The sequence below is a fragment of the Petaurus breviceps genome, unplaced genomic scaffold (assembly GCF_028583685.1).
Source record: "Petaurus breviceps papuanus isolate PSGF00001 unplaced genomic scaffold, PetGlider_PUasm1.0 90895, whole genome shotgun sequence".
In the NCBI taxonomy this organism is placed as follows: domain Eukaryota; kingdom Metazoa; phylum Chordata; class Mammalia; order Diprotodontia; family Petauridae; genus Petaurus; species Petaurus breviceps.
In genome coordinates, this window is record NW_027187372.1 from 26,796,013 (window position 1) to 26,816,019 (window position 20,007).

A 20,007-nucleotide genomic window follows, 5' to 3' on the forward strand; every position below is an offset into this window, starting at 1 on the left:
CTCTCTCTCTCTCTCTCTCTCTCTCTCTCTCTCTCTCTCTCTCTCTCGCTCTCTCTCTCGCTCTCTCTCTCGCACACCTACACACACACACACACACACACACACACACACACACACACATTCTTTAGACCAATGTGTTTAGTGAAAGAGAACTTTCTACCTCAATGCCCTCCAGTTTCCTGGTGCCATGTACTTAATTCCGAACTGTCAGAGCTTCCTTCCCATGACTTCCCCTTGTCCTTCATGGGCCTCCCAACTCCAGCCTTCCTTTGGATACTACTAAGTGCCCCCAGCCCATTCATAGGCCCATAGATTTATAGATTTAGAACTGGAAGGGACCTCAGAGGTCATTGTCCAGTCCCTTCCCCCAAAATCACACAGCTAGGAAGTGTCTGAGGCAAGATTCAACATTGCCTTCCTCTCCCCAAGTATGACACTTTTCCCATGACACCAGGGCTATCCTGGCTCCCAGTCTTGGCCTTTTTTGAATGGTTCTGCTTTCAAGTGGACCCTTTCATTCCCAGCCATAGACACTGCTTGCTACAATTCCTTGCCCTGTGATCTTCACCAGAACATCCTATCTGAGATCTCTGCCCACTCCCCTGTAGGCATTCATCCAATGTGCGGAGGCTTAGTTCACTCTATGGAACCTGCCAGGTCAATGGTCCTGGCGTCAGCCCCCTGCAATGACAGAGGGAGGCAGAAGAGGTCAAAAGCATTACATGTAAAGAGCAAGAAGCAGAAAAAGAAGACTTAGAACTAAAAAACCAAATCTGAAGTAGAAGCAAGGGGCAGCTAGGTGGTGCAGTGGATAGAGTGTTCAGCCTGAAGTCAGGAAGATCTGAGTTCAAATCTGGCCTCAGACACTCACTAGCTGTGTGACCCTGGGCAAGGCACTTAACCTTATTTACCGCCGTTTTGCCTCATCTGTAAAATGAGCTAGAATAGGGAATGGCAAACCACTCCAGTATCTCTGCCAAGAAGAGTCAGGCATGACTGAAAAAAAAAATGAACAAAAAAATTGGAAGCAAAGTCTGAACTAGGAGCCATGACAAGGTGCAGCTGTGAGGTTCAGTACCAGGCAAATAGCAGGTGTTTGAGCTAGAAAAAGATCACTTCAATTTTCTGCATTCATTCTGATGGCAGGCTTGTGTGTGGCCAGCCCCACCCTTAAATTTCTCCTGCTAGAAAGGCAGAAGCTAGTTGGTGTAGTGAATCGAATACTGGACTTAGACTCCAGAAGTCCCAAACTTGTATCCTGCCTTGGAAACTTCACAGCTGGGCAAGTCACTTAACTTCTGTCTGCTTCAATTTCTTCATCTGCAAAATGGGAATAGGCCTCATCAGGTTGTCAGGATCAGATGAGCCAGCGTGTGTAAAGCATTTTGTAAACCTTAAGCCGTAAGAAAGCTAGCTATTATTCTGAAGCCTCTTCAACTGGAGAGCTGCAACTTCTACCATTCTCATTGGTCTCCATGGTGATAGCTGAGTCTGTGTATCAATTGGATGGATATAATGCTGAGATTTTTTTCCCTTTCCTTTCAAGCCCTGGTTTTGGAGATTGCTAGGGTTGGAGTCAGGACCAGAGGCAGGACTGAGGATTAGGGTCAGGGCTGTGCTGCAGACCTCTTAGACTCAAGAGACTACTGGCAGATGGGGAAGCATGCGGCCTCAGTTTTGAGACCTGGAGCTGCTGACACAGGCAGACCTGGCATGGGCCCCGGGATGGTCTTCCTTCCTCAGGCCCATTCCCAAAGAGGTGCCATCTGCTCCCTGGAAGCACCAGACATCCCACTCTCATGGAAACCTGGCCCCTTGATCACATTCCTATCACCAATTTAGCCATCAGCAAAGTGCTTGCTGAAGGATGAAGGAGAGGTTAACTCATCCCATCCCCTGCCCATGGTCAGGCTAGGATCATACCCCATACCAGGTAATCATGTATGATCCTGAGCTATGAGGCTTCTGGAAAAAGAGAGGCTCTGGATTCCATCATTCTCCCCTAGGCTCCTTTCCCAGTGTCCCTCCAGCAGAAATCAGAGCTCATTTTCTCTCTGAACTGATGGTACCACCTCATTCCCCTCATGGCTTCATTTCATGTGGGGGTGGGGAGAGCACCACAGAATCCTAGATTTAGAGCTGGGCATCACTTTAGTGCTCATCTAATCTTTACAGATGAGGAAGGCCTCTTCGCTTGCTCAGTCACATGGGGAGTCAGGAGGAGAACAAGGGTTTTAACCCAAATTTGGTTCAAATCGAATACTCTTTCTCCTGCACCACCTAGTTCCTGCCCTCACCTAGCTTTCTTCTGTACCTCATCCCCAACCCCTCTGCCCCTCCTGGACCCACAATAGCTACTCCAATATTATCACTAGGTACTTTTCTATTTCCAAGCACCCACTTCCCCCATGAGCCTTCTCTAATATCTCCTGGACCACAGCTATGGTCATGTGTGCATAAGTACATAGTACCTTGGGTGCCATTTTCTTTTTGTTTGGACATTTATGTGGAATTTTGTTTAATAGAGTGTGAATTTGTGTGTGTTTGTTCTCATTGCCTTCTTTCTGACTCATTCTCCTACAACTTTTTGGGGGCCCTGCTGGCAGCTAAATATTTCCCACCTAGAATGAGCAACTAGAGCCTAGACCTTATCAAGAGACATTATAGCTTGACCCCTTAGATTTCAGGAAATAGGGGCACCCACCTACCCCTTTTGTCTGCCATGGTTTATTGGATGAGAGAGGCATAAAAGAGGGGGGCAGAGGGGAAGAACAGATGGGGGAGCAGCAGGCAAATCCCCTGTCTTCTGTTCCCCTCACCTCCCAGTACTCTCTTACTTGGATTCTCTACTCTATCTGGCCAAATCCACTGAGTCCTTCAACTTCTCCCACAGTCAGAAATTTACAACAGCCATTTCCCTTGCCTAGAATGACCTTCCTTCAAAAATCCCACTCATGACTCAGCTCTTGCAAGAAGCCCTTCATGTCTAATTCCACCCAGCTCCAGTTAGAACCCTTCCCTGTGCACATTGTTTGAAAATCTATATTTTCTTTTTGTTTTCCCTTTTAACTATGGTATGTGGTATATATGTGGTTTAGATGAATAGATATAGATACATGGTGTATAGAAATATGGACTTACCATATATCTATGTTATATGGTTTGTCTATATATCTAATTATATATCTATATGTGTGTATTCAGGCAAGCAAATGCACAAGTGCCCTCTCTCTCCCCTGCCCTAACTCCCTCAGACTGGGAAGCAATCAGTCGTCAAGCATTTATTAATCACCTACTGCATTCCTGACACCATCCTCGTTGCAAAGGATACAAAAACAAATATAACTGTACCTGAACTGTGGCCCCCACTCAGACTTGAAGCTCCCTGGGGGCAGGTACTGAGTCTTTTCTGGAAATACTCCCTTCTCCCGTCCCTCCCTCAGATGCAGCACCCTGATTCAGACCCTGCATCCTTATTCAGTGGCACTTGAATGACTTAAGGTAATGTAAGGCAACAAATGCATTGGTGAAGTCATGGAGAAAACATGAAGGATGGAAACAGGAAAAAAAAGAAAAAGAGAGAAAAAGCCAGAAACACCACTAAAGAGTGTGTTCCTCGGCTCATTTCCCCCTCCCTTCTGCAAAATAAACCAGTCAGCCCCTTTTGACCACCCCCACCCCACTCATTTGCCCACTTGCCAACGGATCCATTTAGCTGGAGACAGTGGGCGGGCAAGTGGGCAGCTCTGAGCGCCCAGGGTAATTACCTATACAAAAAAAACCCACTGCCCCTTTGTTCCTGGGGCCTGCTTGCCCAGTTGGTATTGTGTTTCAGGACCACAACCTTGCCTCCAGCTGCCACAGCTGACCCAGCCCAGATGTGGCTTCTCCATGAGCCCTTCAGTCCCAAGGCTGAGCCTAGCCCTGCTAAGTCCCTAGTATCCTGGTCACATTGGCCTCTATAGCCCCACCCAAGAGTTACTGATCTCTCTCAAAGAAGGAGTTTTCATATGTTCATGGGGGCAAGGATAATTGTACACTGGGTAGTTTGACAAAGACGTCCTGATTCCTAGACTTGCTAGCTGTGTGACCATAGTCAAGTAATTTGACTTCCTGACTTCTACAGAAGAGAAGAAGGAAAACCAAAGTTCAATTAAGGGGCTGGGGGAGATAAGCCACTACCTCTACTCAGCAGACTGTGCACATTTCTGAGAAAGGGAATGCAATATACTGAGCTCAAAGGGCAGGCAGAGCCATAACTAGCAATTTGTGTGCCTGGGGCAAGGTAGTGCCTAGCAAGATCTGGGAGATTGTTCGCCTGAGATGTGACCTGGGGGAAAGGGGAAGGTTGTGGGGAAAGAAACTCTAGGAGCTTTCTGTTTTAAGGAATTGTTCTTGCTTATAGAGAGCTGTTCTCTGGGTCTAGAAAACCTGGGTTCAAGTCCCATCTCTGACATGCTGGCTGTATGACCTCCTAGTAAGTCACTCTCAGTGACCCCAAGCCAACACTGTAAGGCTATAAATTGCTGAGCAGATGCCAATCTGCCTAGGTATAGGGAGTCTCCTATAAGAATGATATCACAGGTCTGGTCCCAAAAAAATTCTTGCTAACTGGGTGCTAAACTCAGTTCTTGTTACTTTGCTGAAGAATTGCAGGTACTGAAGAACCCTCTAAATTTTTGTTCATGGCCTAGTTACAGCTCTGAGGCAGGTGATGTGGTGGGTGGGCCCCTATGCCCGTGGAGCAGCACACTTGCCCCTACCTGGGCATGTCCAGAAGGTTATGTGTTCCCCTTGGGACATACATAAATGTATATTTAGAGAAGTATGTGTGTGACAAGCATAAGTGGCAAAGATGGGCTAGAAGATCCATTCCTGGCCAGGTCAGGAGCAAGGTTGGTCAGTCTTCTTGGGAGGAAGGGGTTTCTTTTTGAGGCCAGATCTGCTCATAAATGGACTTCAAAGTACTTTCCACAAATGACCATCCCCTTTTCATCCTTCAGGCTACAAGGAGATCAAGACACTGACCCCCTACCCCAAGATGGTTGTTCCTCTGAAGACTACCCCAGTCTCTCTGATGGATCCGAAGACAACTTCCCTAGCCTGGGTAGGTTCATATCAGGGAAAAGACTTTTTCCTGGAAAAAGGGAGGCACTAAGAAACAGAAACTTTCAGGTTTCCTGAGTGGGTGGACAATCCTATCAAAGAATGAGATTTCAATCAGTGACTTGAGTTTGGGGGTTCAAGACTTTTTAACTGGGGTTCTTATCCTGAGACAGATTTCAGAGTGCCTATGAACTAGGATGAAGAAAACAATGTACCTTTATTTCAATATAATTGGTTTCCTTTGCAATCTTAAACATTTTGTTTTATGCATATAAAGACATCCTTCTGAGAAGGGGTCCCTAGGCTTCAACAGACTGACAAAGGGGTCCAGCACACACACAAAAAGTTAGGAAACCCTCCTTTATAAACTCAGACTTATAAACGAAGACCAGTATTTTACCAACAATATAAACCAATATGGTCAATGCTTTAATAATAATAGCTAACATTTATATGGCACTTACAGTGTATTGGGCACTGTGCTTTACAATTATTATCTCATGTAATACTCACAACAACCCTGGGAGGTAGGTGTTCATTATCCCCATTTTATGATTGGGGAAACTGAGGTAGACAGAAGTTAAGACTTACCCAGTGTTGTGCAGCTGGTGTCTGAGTTCAGATTTAAACTCAGGTCTTTCTGACTCCAGGCCCAGCATTCTATCCACTGGACCACCTAGTTGCCTTATTATCATGTAATCAAGGACTATGTCTCCCTTATCAGACTGAAAGCACTCAGAGTAGGAACTGAGTCATCTCTGGGAATGATTCTGTACCCTCTCCAATATACCACCAATTGTCTGAATCAGGATATTTCACATCTTATAATACTGGAATCCTATCTAAAAGCCCAAAGCACAGTAATCTATACCCTGTCACTAGATCCTAGAACAAAGAATGTGGGTAATAACCTAGCACTGATGTTGAAATGCAATTGTACTATACATGAAGGTAGCTTTCTGTACTACTAGCCTAGCATTAATGGGTACTTGTTCCAAGAAAGTGGACAACTTGCTTTGGGCTAACCTCAGGGTTACAGGGGGTTAGGGTGGGAAGGGGTGAGCCTGCAACCCAATCCACTACTCTGATTGGTCAAGTTCCAGGAAATGGAAAACAACCCCCAGCTCTGTGTCACCCTGACATCATATTTTTGTTATCCCAAGACTAATTTCCTTACCTTCTCCACCCTAGCTATTATCAGGTTGACCTTTCTTTTTCTGACCCTGTCTTGGCCTCTCTGCTAAACCTTTTGAGCCTTCTGGGTCTTTCTAAGCATTCTAGTGGGTGGGTGTATACCCTGGCAGGATAATACTTCAGGTATAAGAGCAGCACTCACTTTGCATGAAAAGCAGCCCCAAAAAAATAGATGTTAAAAAAAAAAAAAGCTTTCCTTCTCCTCCCACAGTACGACGCACATGCTGGAGAATGAGGGCACCAATCTGGGGGGTGGGAGAGAGAGGGGGAGACAGACAGAAACCAAATTTGACTTCACACTAAAAAGCCATCAGAAATTAGAGTGGTGTAACCAGGAAAGTATGCAAGACTCTATTTTTACATTTGCATAATAGCTTCCTTATGTGTCTGCCACATTGTTTGAAGCTCGATCATCTCCATCGAATCAAAGAGAGTTAATGATCATTATTTGGGGAATTGATGAAAAGTCATCTACTCTTAAAAATCCACTAAAAAAATGCTTTAGTCACGTCATCCCTGGCTATGTCTTCTTTTCAGAGAATGGCCGAAATCCTTTGACCAGTCAGGAAGCAAGAGTCAATGAGCTAGCTGGCCAGTTGCAAGTTCAGTTGTTCTGTTTGCTCAGGACCCCAAAAAACTGCCTAGAGATTGGACCTTAGGCGAAGGAAAGCTAGAATTCTTGGATTTTATGCTCTTTTTGCCATTTTTTATTATTATTTTATGCTCTTTAAGCACTTGAGCATCCCTTTTTTCTTCTGGGCAAGTTGTCAAGGAGATCTTTATTCACTTATCTTGACTTCCCCAACTTGGGGCACTCCAGGGGGTCCCTTGGGCATTTGCCCAGTGACCTGTGGCAGAGCCTACCCTTTCCCTGGGCTTACAGATATATAACCTAGGTTGTTGGTGATGAAACTTATTACATGTATACCACACTCCAATGACATCCCCTAGGATGCCCCCAATCCTAGCCACCCCTACCTCTAGAAGCTAGCTATTCTCCCTTCTTCTCCCCTCCCCTCACCAGGTGGCATGACATCCTGAAAAGGTACCCAACACTAAGACATGGGCTTGAGGGAGACATTTTGAAGAGCTGTCATGTCAAAGAAAGATTTTTCTAAGGTCCTTAATAATAACTTAAAAACAACAGTAATAATAGCATTTACATAATGCTTTAATGTTTACAAAGCATTAACATCATTTGATTCTCACAACCCTGGGAGGTAGATGCTATTATTAACTCCACTTTACAGATGAGGAAGACAGATAGGTGGCAAAGTAGATAGAGTGCCAGGCCTGGAGTCAAGAGGACCTGAGTTCAAATCCATTTTCAGACACTTACTAGTTAGGTAACCCTAGGCAAGTCACTTAACCCTGTTGGTCTCAGTTTCTTCATCTGTAAAATGAGCTGGAGAAGGAAATGACAAACCACTCCAATATCTTTGTCAAGAAGACTGCAAATGGGGGCGACTAGGTGGCACAGTGAGAAAAGTGCTGGCCCAGAGTCAGGAGGACCTGGGTTCGGATCCGGCCTCAGGCACTTAACACCCACACACAAAAACTAGCAGTGTAACCTTGGGCAAGTTACTTAACCCCAAGTGCCCTCCAAAAAAAAAACAAACTGCAAACGGGGTCTTGAAGAGTGATCAAGAAAACAACACATGAGGAAACCGAGTTAGACAAAGGTTTAAATGACTTACCCAACGTCACACAACTAGTAAGTGTCTAAGGCTAGATTTGAATTCCAATACTTTATCTACCATACCACCTAACTGCCTCATAGACTTCATAGGATTGATCACTGAGCTGGAAGGGAAATAAGGGTCAGGCCTAGAGAGATGATGTTACTTTCCAAGGTGACACTGGTAAAAGTAGCAGAACCAGGACTTGAACCTGCAGATTCTGACTCCAAATTCAGCATTCTTTCCACTGAAGCATAATGTCAAGAAAGTCAGAGTGAATTGAAGGCATTATAGGGAAACCAAGTTCCAATTAAGAGAAGAATAAACCTCTTGGTTTTTTTTTAAGGCAGTCAGGGTTAAGTGGCTTACCCAGGATCACCCAGCTAGTGTCTAAGGCCAAATCTGAACTCAGGTTCTCCAGACTCCAGGGCTGGAACTCTATCCACTGTGTACCTAGTTTCCCCAAAGAATAAACTTAACCAATAGAGTTGGACCATTGAAATGGACTGCCTTATGAAGTGGTGAATTTCCCATCACTAGAAGTATTCAAGCAAGAGGCATAATGATCCTTGGGAGGGATACTGAAGGGAGCAACTCATCCATTAGTCAGGAAGGAAAATAGTGGGTCCTTCTACCTCTAAAATTATAAAACCCTAAGTAACACAAGAGATACTGGGGTCATTTTCTTCTCTTTATGGAAAGGGAAACAGAAGATTTCAGAAGGTATCATTCCTTCTGTGTGTCTCATAGGGCCTAGCATTGTACTAAACACACATAGGTGTTCACTACATACTGTCACTCCCTTTTCAATTTGCCCATGAAATAGGGTATCATTTGCTTTCTGAAGCTTTCAAACTAAGATACATTTTAATGCAAGGAATCCCCACCACCACCACCAAAAAAATTCATGGAATTCAAATACCTAAATATCTTCCAGAAGCTTCATTCCTTGTCTTACCTGCTAGGAAAAGGAGAAGATTTTCTCTCCCTGACCCCCTCTATAGGCTTGCCACCAACCTTGCTGCGTCTGTTAGCTCCTGGCCATTGCAGTCAGACTCTCCCTGAGGAGGGTACTATTACCTAGAGGAATCAGTCTTAAACTGTAAAACAGCAATGATAACCATTATGAAGTGAGTTATTGTACATAAATAATTCATAACTGTAAAACAGCATAAATACAAATTATCAGCAGGAACAGGGAGGGGGAAGGCATAAGTGAGGCCTACTATGTGTCAGGCCCTTGGCTAAGTGCTTTGTAAATATGATCTCTTTGAGCTTCACCACCACCCTGAGATGTAGCTGCTATTGGCATCACCATTGTATAGTTGAGGAGAGTGAGGTAAGCAGAGATGAAGTTAATTCCCCATCTAGGAAGTATCAGAAACCAGATTTGAACTCAAGTCTTCCTGACTCCAGGCCCACCATTCTATCCATGGTGCCACCAGCTGCCTCAAAGGTACATAGAATATTTGGGTTTGAATCTCTGCTTTGCAATTTCTCAGCTATATGACTGTGGACAAGATACTTAACTTCTCTAGGACTCAGTTTCCTCATATGCAAAACAAAAGGATTTGTTAGATTAGATGTTTTTTCCCAACTCTAAATACTGTGATTTTATGAAAAGTAAGCTATGGGGTCTTTATTGCTCTCCTCTGAGAACAGGAACCTATCCTGGGAGTTTGGACAAGCTCTGCCTCAAGGTCCTGTCAGACTCCCAGGAGGCTTTGCTACTAGAAAGAGCTAACAGGAGAGGGACTTCTGGGAGTTTGGGTCTCTTGAGAAGTATTATCAGAGGGAGCCAGAGTTGATTGGTGAGCTATTATTTTTACTCTCTTCCCATTGGACAAGTATGGGTCCCCTTCCATACCCCCAGCCATACCTTTGCCCTCCATCTGGAAGATGTCTCCCACTTAATACATGGGAGCCATGATGCTGCATTGTTAGTTAGGGCTCCTGAAGCTAGTTACACTCACTGACCATTATGCACCGACCGCCCCAAGCTGTGAACACGTTAAGAAACCTGAGTTTTAGAGTTAGAAGGAACCTTTGAGATCCCAGTGTGACCTCTTCATTTTTTTCATAAATGATGCAAGAGAAAGGTCAAGGTCAAGATCAGCATGTGACCTCACCTTGTGGCAGGTCTTCTGACTCCCATCTAAATGTTTTTTTTCCACTGTTTGGAAAACAATGAAAGCACAGCAATCTAAGAGTTAACCTCCCGGTGTGGCCATCAGTATGTGGCCATGTGGAAAAGGGCTAAGAAAGGTTTATGGATATTCCTTAATTACTTCTCCTTTGTGGCATGTTTGAAAACAAGAGCTCAGTGGACACATAATGAAGGGATCTTTTCTTGTCATAACATGTGTCATGGGGGAAGAAGCCAGAATCAGCTCCAAGCTCCAGCCCTCGCACGTGGCTTTATGTATATTTAGTTCAAGAGGTGTCAGTGCTGAGTGGTGGCCTCAGGCTGGGAGTTGTTTTGGTTTATTCCCATTATTCTTTATTGTCTGTTTACCATTCCACCCATGTCATGCCACAGTCATTTCTTTGGTGCCCTAGGGATAGGCGCTTGGGAAAAGAGTCTCTTGTGAAGGAAACCCGAGATGAGCCTGGACCCACAACCAGGGAGAAAAGAATGTAAAGGGCAGAGCCCTGGGTCCCAGGCCTTGATGGCCATGGCAGCTTCCCATGGATTCAGCAACTTCCTTATGACTCTAGGACTTTGTCTTTTACTCTCTTCTAAACTTTTCTGATCTCCAAACACCAAGTCTACAAAAAAGGCTTCTTGACTTTCTTGGCCCCTGAGGCCACTTGATTTCTGGGCTTCTGCCATCAATCAGCCTGATATAGGACCATGATGTCAGACCCAACTAGAAATGGGAGCAAGGCTACTCATCTGTATGTAAGGATCCCTGCTGCCACATAGCAATTCAGTTTTAAAATATAGTATTATCTATGTTTTGCTGTATTTTTATGTATTTTGTTGAATATCTCCCATACATTTTAATCTGGTTGGGGGTGGAGGAAGGGGCTCATAGCTGACTCTAGTGAGAGAACCTTACTATGTTGTGACCTTGGGAAAGTCACCTCTTCCTTCTAGGCTTCTGTTTCCTTATCTGCAAAATGGTAGGAAATGGGGAGCCATTGAAGGTTTCTAAGGAGAATATATAATCAGATCTGTGCACAAGGATTATTTGATCCCAGGAGTTCTTTCCAGTTGTTAAGTATCATAAACCTATGGCTCTCTGCTGGACAGCTAGGCTTGCAAAACAAAATCTTCACTAAAATTTCCCTTAGGTTAAACATGTACTAGAATGACATTATTGGTGGTATCATCACCCTCATCATAATCATTCATTCATTCATTCAACAAACATTTATTGAGCACTTATAATTCAGAGAAAAGGTGACAAAAGTGATATAACCCTGCCCTGCAGTGAGCTTATGATCTAGTAGGGAAGAAAAAACAAATAGACAAATAATTATGATATAAAATAGAGCACAAAGTACTATGTGAATTTGGAAGAGGAAACAATCGCTTCTGGTTGAGGGGAATCATGGAAGGCTTCATAAAGGAAGGAGTATTTGAACTCAACCTCTCTGATTTCAAAAGACAGGAATAGGCATGCAGGGAAGGTATCCTGAGCATAGATTATGGCATGGCCAACTACCAGAGGATGTGGTACTTATTCAGAGGACAGCAATGGCTCAATTCACTGAATCAAGTATCTCAGTATACTGTACAAGGCAGGGCCCAGAGTCTATATGCAATAAGGCTAGGAAGTTAGATTAAAGCCAGTTTTTGGAGGACCCTGAATGCCAGACTAATTAATTTGCTCTTTATTTTGTAAGCAATGGGGACCTATCAAAGATTTTCTAACAAAGGAGTAAGATAATCAGATATCTGCATAAAGATTAATGTAGCCAAAAGTTGGTAAGAGGAGCAAGTAGATGGGTTGAGAAGACTATTAAGGATGGGAGCCAAAAGCAGGAAGATGATATACCAAAGCAGTTTTTTTTTTTCCAAACAGCGTGACTTTCAGTAGGGCAGTGCACTTAGAGACCTACACTGGTATGGCCTCTGCCCTCCTGGGTGTAAACCTTCCAGTCTAAGACAAAAGGACTGTCAAAGTCTCACCTGCAGAGAGGACATGCAGACAGCTAAATGATGAATACTGAACACGTACCTGAACAGATAATATTAACTATTCACCCATCGTGCATCTGTTGTTGTGCTGTGAGTATGACTTGGATTACAGGGGAAAGGTTCCTTTGGATGTCAGCTTGGATAAATCAGATTTTAGTGTCCTCTCTTCTTAAGCAAAGTAGAGCCTTCAGGACCTTTTTGATTGTGTGATGGAAAGCAACTTGGTAAAAAGGCAAGGAAGGATGGTCCTGGTGTGAGGAGCAGGACTTTGATACTGGGGAGGATTATTAGCATCTTTGCCTGAACGGAACAGAAGAGTCAGGTGGGTGTGTGAGAAGCAAAAGGGGAAGTGAGCTCATTTAGAGTATCTTGCTGGAGGTCACTGAATCCTGTCTCTTCAATAAGCCTACTGTGTCCCTTTGTGTCCTTTGTGTCCCTTTGTGGCATGTATATTTAGGGGTGGGAGGAAGGAAGAGAAAGTGTGATTCCTTGTCCCAGTCATGCTTTGATCAAAGACAGGAAGGGGCTTTGCCTCGCAGAAAATTTCTTTCCTCTGTAATTTGATTTGGCTCCAAGTATGACAGAAGCCAGAGTGTTCTGGCCAATAGGAAAACAGTAGAATGTGGAAGAGAGGACTCCCCTGTAGATTCCAAGAACAGAGCTCCAGTCTGTTCTTGTGGGCCCCAGTTTCTCTAGCATATCTACTCTTGGGAGCTGTTCTTAATGGAAACCCTGAGTTTGAAACAGATTCTTCTATCTGGAAGTCAGTGAATCTCTCCCCAATGTCAATTCCCCAATTCAGGTAGTTTGTTTATAGTTTAATCCTCCATAAATAATTAGATAACCTGCTAGACTCCTACAGAACTCTCAGGAAAAATGAACCCCAAGAAAAACACAGGATCTCAGAGCTAGAAATAACCCCAAAGGCCGTTTAATTAAATTCATACCTAAAAATGTTCCCCTCTTTATAGCACCCAACAAACGGTCATAAGCCTTTGCCTGAAGACCTCTGAAGGGGTAGAAACCACTACTTCCCAAGACAGACCATTTCCTTTTTAGATATCTCTGATGGTTAGGAAGTTCTTCTTTATATCAATCCAAAATTCACCTTTTTGTAAATTCCAACCTTTGTTCCTAACCCTGACCTCTGAAGTCAGGAATAAAAAGAGAAAGTCTTCTTCCATATTATAGCCCTTCAAATACATGATGATAGCTACCATGTGCCCCTCCCTAAATCTTCTCTTCTCCAGACTAAACATTCCTGGTCACCAAATGGTATGATCCCAAGAACCATCACCACCTTAATCTAAATCTAACTTCACCACCTACAATAATATCAACAATCTCCCTAAAATGTAGCTTGTATAACTGAACACAGTACTCTAGATGTCACCTAAACTGAAGACTCAGGATCAAACAGGTCCTTCCCACCCATCCAAGAGCTTGGCCCTGGTACAAAACCCTATTCAGGGAACCAAGGCTAGAAATAGAAATGAGCAGAAGACAGTAATACAATGAAGAAATACTATGGGTTAAGAGAAACCCTGGAGGTAAACCCAGAAGAAGTGGGTAACTCCACCGTAAGTACAAATAGCACCTCAGAGAAAAAAATTGGCTGGACCACAAAGGACTTTAAGAGTGCCTGAAGGGAATGAAGCGATGAATTTTTAAAAAGACATTAGAAATTAAATGAAAACTCTTGCCAGGAAGAATAGAGGAAGGATAATTTCTAATAGCTATTAAATAACTTAGAAAAAAAGGTAGAAACGCTTACCTAAGGAGTGGACTCCCCGAAAACTAGAAAGGAAAAACCACAGCTCAATTTTTCCATGAGACAACAAGAAATGTTAGAACAAAGTTAAAAGACTGAGAAAAATTAGAATATGTAAGGTACCTATGATTAAAAACAAGTAAGCTGGAATACAGATAGAGGAGAAATAATTCAAGAATCATTAGACTCAATGAAAACCATGACCAAACAGAAAAACCCATTTCAATAAATCATAAAAGAAAAGTGCCCAGACTAATTAGAAGCAGAGGAAAAAGTGAGAAGAAAAAAGAATTCGCTAATCACCTCCCTAGAGAAACCTCAAATTGAAAACACCCAGGAATAGCAGAGCCAAAATACAGAATAAAGAAAAATTATTACAAGCAGCCAAAGTGAAATGTAAGTGTAAAGGAACTACAGACAGGATCACATTAGACCATGCTGCAACTCCACAAAATAGAGGAAATACTGGATTTAATATTCCAAAAGACAAAAAAGGAGGTTTACAACCAGATAAGGTCTGACCAAGGCAGAGTGTAACAGGACTATTATTACCTCCCACTTCCTGAACACTATGATGCCTCTTTTAATGCAGCCTAAGTTGTATTAGCTTTCTTGACTACAACATAAGATTGTTGACTCATATTGAGCTTGTAGTACACTTGCCCCTACCCATTTCCACCCCTTTTCGAGATCTTTTTATCTTTCTTTAGGTTATCTAGCCATATTTAGGGCAGCTAGGTATCTCAACAGATAGAGTACCAGGTTTGAAGTCAGTTCAAATCCAGCCTCTGACACTTAACAGCTGTGTGACCCTGGGCAAGTCATTTAACCCTTTTTGCTTCAGTTTCCTCATACAAAAAAATGAGCTGGAAACAGAATTAGCAAACCACTCCAATATCTTTGCCAAGAAAATCCCAAATGGGGTCACAAAGTATCATATACAATTTAAACAACTGAACGACAAAAACACATACCCCATGTTGTAATCATAAAGATGGATTTTTTTTAAAAAACAAATGTAATACTAAAATCTTTAATCCCTATTAAATTTCATCTTATTAGATTTGGACCAATGTTCTATCCTGTTGAGATCTTTTTCAACCCTTACTCTTGTCATCTGCTATGTTAGCTATCCTTCCCAACTTTGCGCCATCTGTGAATTTAATAAGCATGAAAGCTATGCCTTTATCCAAGTCATTGACAGAAATGCCAAGCACAGATTCCCTAGGACACTCCTCTGGAGACCTCCTTCCAAGTTGTCATTAACCCATTAATTACCATTATTCTTTGGGTCAGACCATTCAGTGAGTTCTAAATCCACTTAACTGTAACATTATCAAGCCCACATCTCCAATTACTCCATAAGAATAGAATAACTTTATTGAATGAATGCTGAGATGCAGGTAAACTTTCCTCAGATCTCCCAATCTAGTAATCCTGTCAAAAAGGGAAATAAGATTAGTCTGGCATGATCTGTTCCTAATGAAGCCATTCAAGGCTCTTTCTAAGCATCATTTCCTTTTCTGGATGTTCATTAATCATCCATTTACTAATGGATTCTAGAATTTTGTCCGGAGTCTAAGTCAAAACACTAGCCTATAATATGAAGGTCTTTTTGTCCAATCCTTTTTGACAATCAGGACATTTTTTTTTCCTAGTTCTGTGGTGCCTCTCTACCTTTTTTTTTTTTAAAAAAAAGACTGGATCTCCTCATTTCCCCCAGGTTGTGAGTGCAGAAGCTACTCATGGGCCTAGTCCTGCTACTAACTATTATGGATGTTCTGATTCTAACTGGACCAGTTTGCCTCTACTTAGGCAACCTTAATGCTCACTACCCACCCCACCCCTAACCTTGGGGGCTCACTCTACTGATGTCAAACTTATCAAGGACACCCCAACAAAACAGTCCATTAAGGTTCAGTATTCCCAAGCTCAAGAGATCAGTCAACCTCAGTCTCCTCCATAGCTGTAATCACAGGTATGTTGCACTACACCTGATATCTACCATCTTTCAAAGACCAGTAGAAGAGTGTTTTGCCTTCCCTTCCCTTTCCAAATATACCTAATAACACTCATCCAGAACTATAATAGCATTGTCATTGGGTCATAGTTTTTAGACCTGAAAAGAATATTAGAGATAATCTAGTCCAACCTTTCACCTTTTAGATGAGGAACTTGGAGTCAGAGGCCAAAAGGCTTACCCAAAATCTTACAGTAAATAGCAGGGCTAGAATTTGAACCCAGGTCTTCTGATACTGTATATAGTGTTCTTTCACCTATATCCATCCTCTGACAGCTTTCCACTTTAGCCCCAAATGACCATTCACCACCTAAAGATAAAAAGAGTAAAACATTCCCAAAAGCCCTTGAGCTATCCTTGCCAGACTGGGTTCCCCTACCCGTCCCACTTCCAGTAAGAGTTCAGCATCATAGCCTGTATGTATGGCAGAATTGCCTAGCCTAAGCCAACTCTTCCAATATCTTAGAGCCTCAACTCTCTACCCCAAGACAAATTGTCATGGATTCATTCTGGGAAATCCTGACTCTTCAGTCAGCTCTTTCAGAGGCAGAGATAAGCATTACCACATTCCATTCCTTTGAGAAGAGTCAGATGACTGGGAACATGGAGAGTAGGAATGGTTTGCAAAGAATCTTCTCTAAGTTATACTACTCCTCCATCCACCTACATAGCTGTGGGCCATTTGCCTGGTGTTCTGATCTTTCAGAAGGATTCTAGAAGGGAAGAACCTGAGCCTGTTGGCTAGCCTTCCACCTCTCACTCTCCCTTAGTGAAACTCAGGTAGGATAACATCAGTCCCTGGAAACCCTACCTCCAAAAATTTCACCTGAATTCCCTGACATCACTTAGCCTAGCCAACTAATCAGGAATTGCTCAATCTTAATTACCTCCTCCTCTGGGCCTCCTTCCCTCTTCAGAAGCATTAAAATATATGTAGTACTTTTAATTCTTCCATTCCAGTTATGGTCTGGAAATAAATCATCTAGATTAAGAACAAAGGAACATGGAGAAGGTACACTGAAAAGGCAGTCAGTCAACAATCAACAAGCATTTATCAAGTTCTTACTTTGTTCCAAGCACTGTGCTAAGCCCTTGTGATACAAAAAAAAAAAAAGGCAAAAATACAATGCCTTATCAACTTAATATCTGCTCCATTCTGATGAGGGAGACCAAATGCAAACCACTACATAGAAGATATGGACAGGGTACATTGAACAGAATGTCAAAGGGAAGAGGGAGGAAGGTGGAGAGAACCAGAAAAGGCTTCTTGTAGAAGGTGGACTTATTACTTTGTCTGGAAGGAAGCCAGAAAAGCCAGGAGATGGAAGTGAGGAGGGAGAATATTCCAGGCATGAAGGAACGTCAAGCGAAAAGATTGGGAGTGACGATGATGGGAAGTGGAGTGCCCTCGTTACCACAAAGGAACTCTTTCAGCTGAAGCTTATATGATTTTGTACAAATGACTATAACAGTTTTTGTGCAAGTTGTTACCACTGATGACCCATAATATACTTGATATTGATGTCACTACATCCCCAAGTCAGCTTCCCAAGGGCTGCTGGTATTCACCACATCCATCTCTTCAGGGCAAATCTGGACTGACTGGAGGAGAGGGTCGGACACACCCTGTAATAAGAGGATTAGAATCCCCTATTGAGAAACTTCCCTTATAATAGGGCTGCCCAGCAGGACTTACATAGCCGGATCCCTGGGAGAGGCAATTTGAAGGATGGAGATGATACAGACACAATGGCAATGGAAATTAAGTATGAGAATTATACCCAATCTAAACAGACAACCAGTTCCTTTAAGTGGCAGCTCCTGAAATCTCTTCTCCTTGCATATATGCCCTCACAGCACCTTCCTGGCTCTGGAGCTGAGTGAACACAGAGCTTTCCACACTGACTGAAGGTAATGAAAGAATAAGGACACAAGAAAAGTTAATGAGAATGGGGTTATTCATCCCAGATGGACAAGTAGGGTAGGGAGAAAAGGCAGGGTGGGCTTAATCTTCACACCTCTGAAGTGTTATTATAAGAAAGGTTGACCAGCTGCTCTTTCTATCTTCACTTCAGAATGTACAAGAAGGCAGAATGAAGAACTGGGGTCAAGTAGAAGGAGAAATTTCCTGACCCCCTCGTCTCTTTAACAGTGAATGAGTGACAGAGTGATGGTAGAGAGATGCTGTCCTTACAAAGATTATACACTTCTCACTGAGATGTGTAAGATATTAGAATGCTTGGAGGCAGGGGCTTGGACCAGATGACCTCACAGTATCCTTCCCCCTCCGAGAAGTCTGGGTTTCCATAGAGATGCACAGAGGTGAGAAGCTTCTTATAGTGAAGTCAGGCAACAACAAAACCAGAGTTCTCATCACAGCATCAACACTCCCACCTATCACTTCAGTTAATATCTTTAGCATATGCAGAGCCTTTTTTTCTTTTCCAAGTAATTGTCAATGATTATCCTATTAAAATTCATTAAAATACGAATCTATGACATTCCTCTGTTCATTTTAATGCTTAACACTTAAAAACCTAGCAAAAATTGCTGATAAGCTGCAGAAGGGGCCGGCAGAGAAAAATGAATCTTGACAGGAAATGGGAATTTTCCTCATGACTGGCAAGGAAGGGCAGGTTTTTTGCACTTGGTCCATAGTTTCTTTGTACCTCTTATCCTCTTCCAGAATAGGAAAAAAAATTAAAAATCATAGGATTTAGAAACAGGATAAAGTAATCCAAACTTCTCATTTTACATATGAGAAAACTGAGGTCCAGAGAGGTTGCATGATTTGTCTAAAGTCTCACAGCTAGGAAATAGCAGAACCAGATCCTTTGATTCCAGATCTCCAGTTCTTTTCACCATTGTCCCCTCCTTTCCTCTGAGGGCACTATTGACAGACCATGGCTTGGCTTACTGGTTTACAATATATTACCTGTATTGGGGATTCCAGGAGTTGGATCACCTAGACCTATTTTCCCCTGAGCCTGGGAGATAGGTAAGATGGCCTCACGAGTCTATCCATCCCCTACTATGACTTAACAAGCAGCCTGAAATAAAAGAATTTTGGTCCCAGTGGAATAATTGGAACTGAAAAACCTGGTCAAAAGTAGGAATGACATGTCCAGATTGGGAGCTGTTCCCCATAGTCTCCATATGGAGTTAGATCTTAGATTTTTGGCCCTGGGTTCACAACCAGCATCATCAATTCCCATGATCTTACATAATTACACAGATATACATAGCACCACATACATACACACGCATACATGCACACCAAACCCTCCAAATGAATATGTGCTCCAGTCTCCTCATTGCCAATCCCAGCTCCCCTGCTGGTTGCCATGGCAACTGAGCAGGGCTGGTCCTGGTCCGAGCTGTGTGGTATCCACCAGGGCTGTGTAAAGCCCATAGCTGGCCTGGTGTGAGGCAGACACCCCAGCTGGTGTGTATGGGACAGTTACCATGACAACATGTGGCAAGCACATGTGGAAAACATCTGGGCTTTTTTACCCCAGGGGCTGTTTATTCGCCTGAGGAGCAAAAAGATCTGATTTTCAATGAGGACAGTTTTAGAGGGAATGTCCAATTAGGTGTTCGCCTCCTTGCTTTCTTTCCCTCTGTAGCTACAAAAAGCTGTGAATATAAAGTGCAAAACTGGAACCCAGAAAAGCTAAGCCATTTCTCCTAGGTAGAATGATATGTTAGGAAAGAGAATTTGGGAGGCCTGACCTTCAAACCTGGGTGTTTTTGTAATGTGGTTGGTTGGTAGGCATGGTGATTAGGGGCTTCTGAGGGGTCCTCATGGGGTCCTGTATTGAATCAGGAATCTCATATTCACCTAACAGTGAGCAATAGCTCCCCGTGGGAAGAACCAACCCTGTCTCCCTAGAGTTTTGAGGACTGTTTATTCAGTAATCATTTTAATAAGGGCTTCTGATATGCCAGACACTGGTTGATGAGTGAGAGCAAACTCACCTCACCCATCCTAGATAGCCAGTCTCAGACCAGACCATGTCTCAGATTCCATCCAGCTGCCCTCTGGGGCATCTTGCCATCCACCCCGTTGCTGCTGGGAATAGTTATTTAG

At 43.0% G+C, this 20,007-nt stretch overlaps 1 protein-coding gene across 5 annotated transcripts in view; it reads left to right on the forward strand.

Moving 5' to 3' along the window:
* The window catches only part of NAV1 (neuron navigator 1), a 355,581-nt gene that overhangs the window by 116,506 nt on the left and 219,068 nt on the right, over positions 1-20,007 (forward strand). For all 5 annotated transcript variants that reach the window (XM_069074553.1, XM_069074552.1, XM_069074554.1 and 2 more), the window contains one exon: positions 5,004-5,107. In XM_069074553.1, the coding sequence (XP_068930654.1) occupies positions 5,004-5,107 (104 nt within the window). The remainder of the gene's footprint in view (positions 1-5,003; positions 5,108-20,007) is intronic.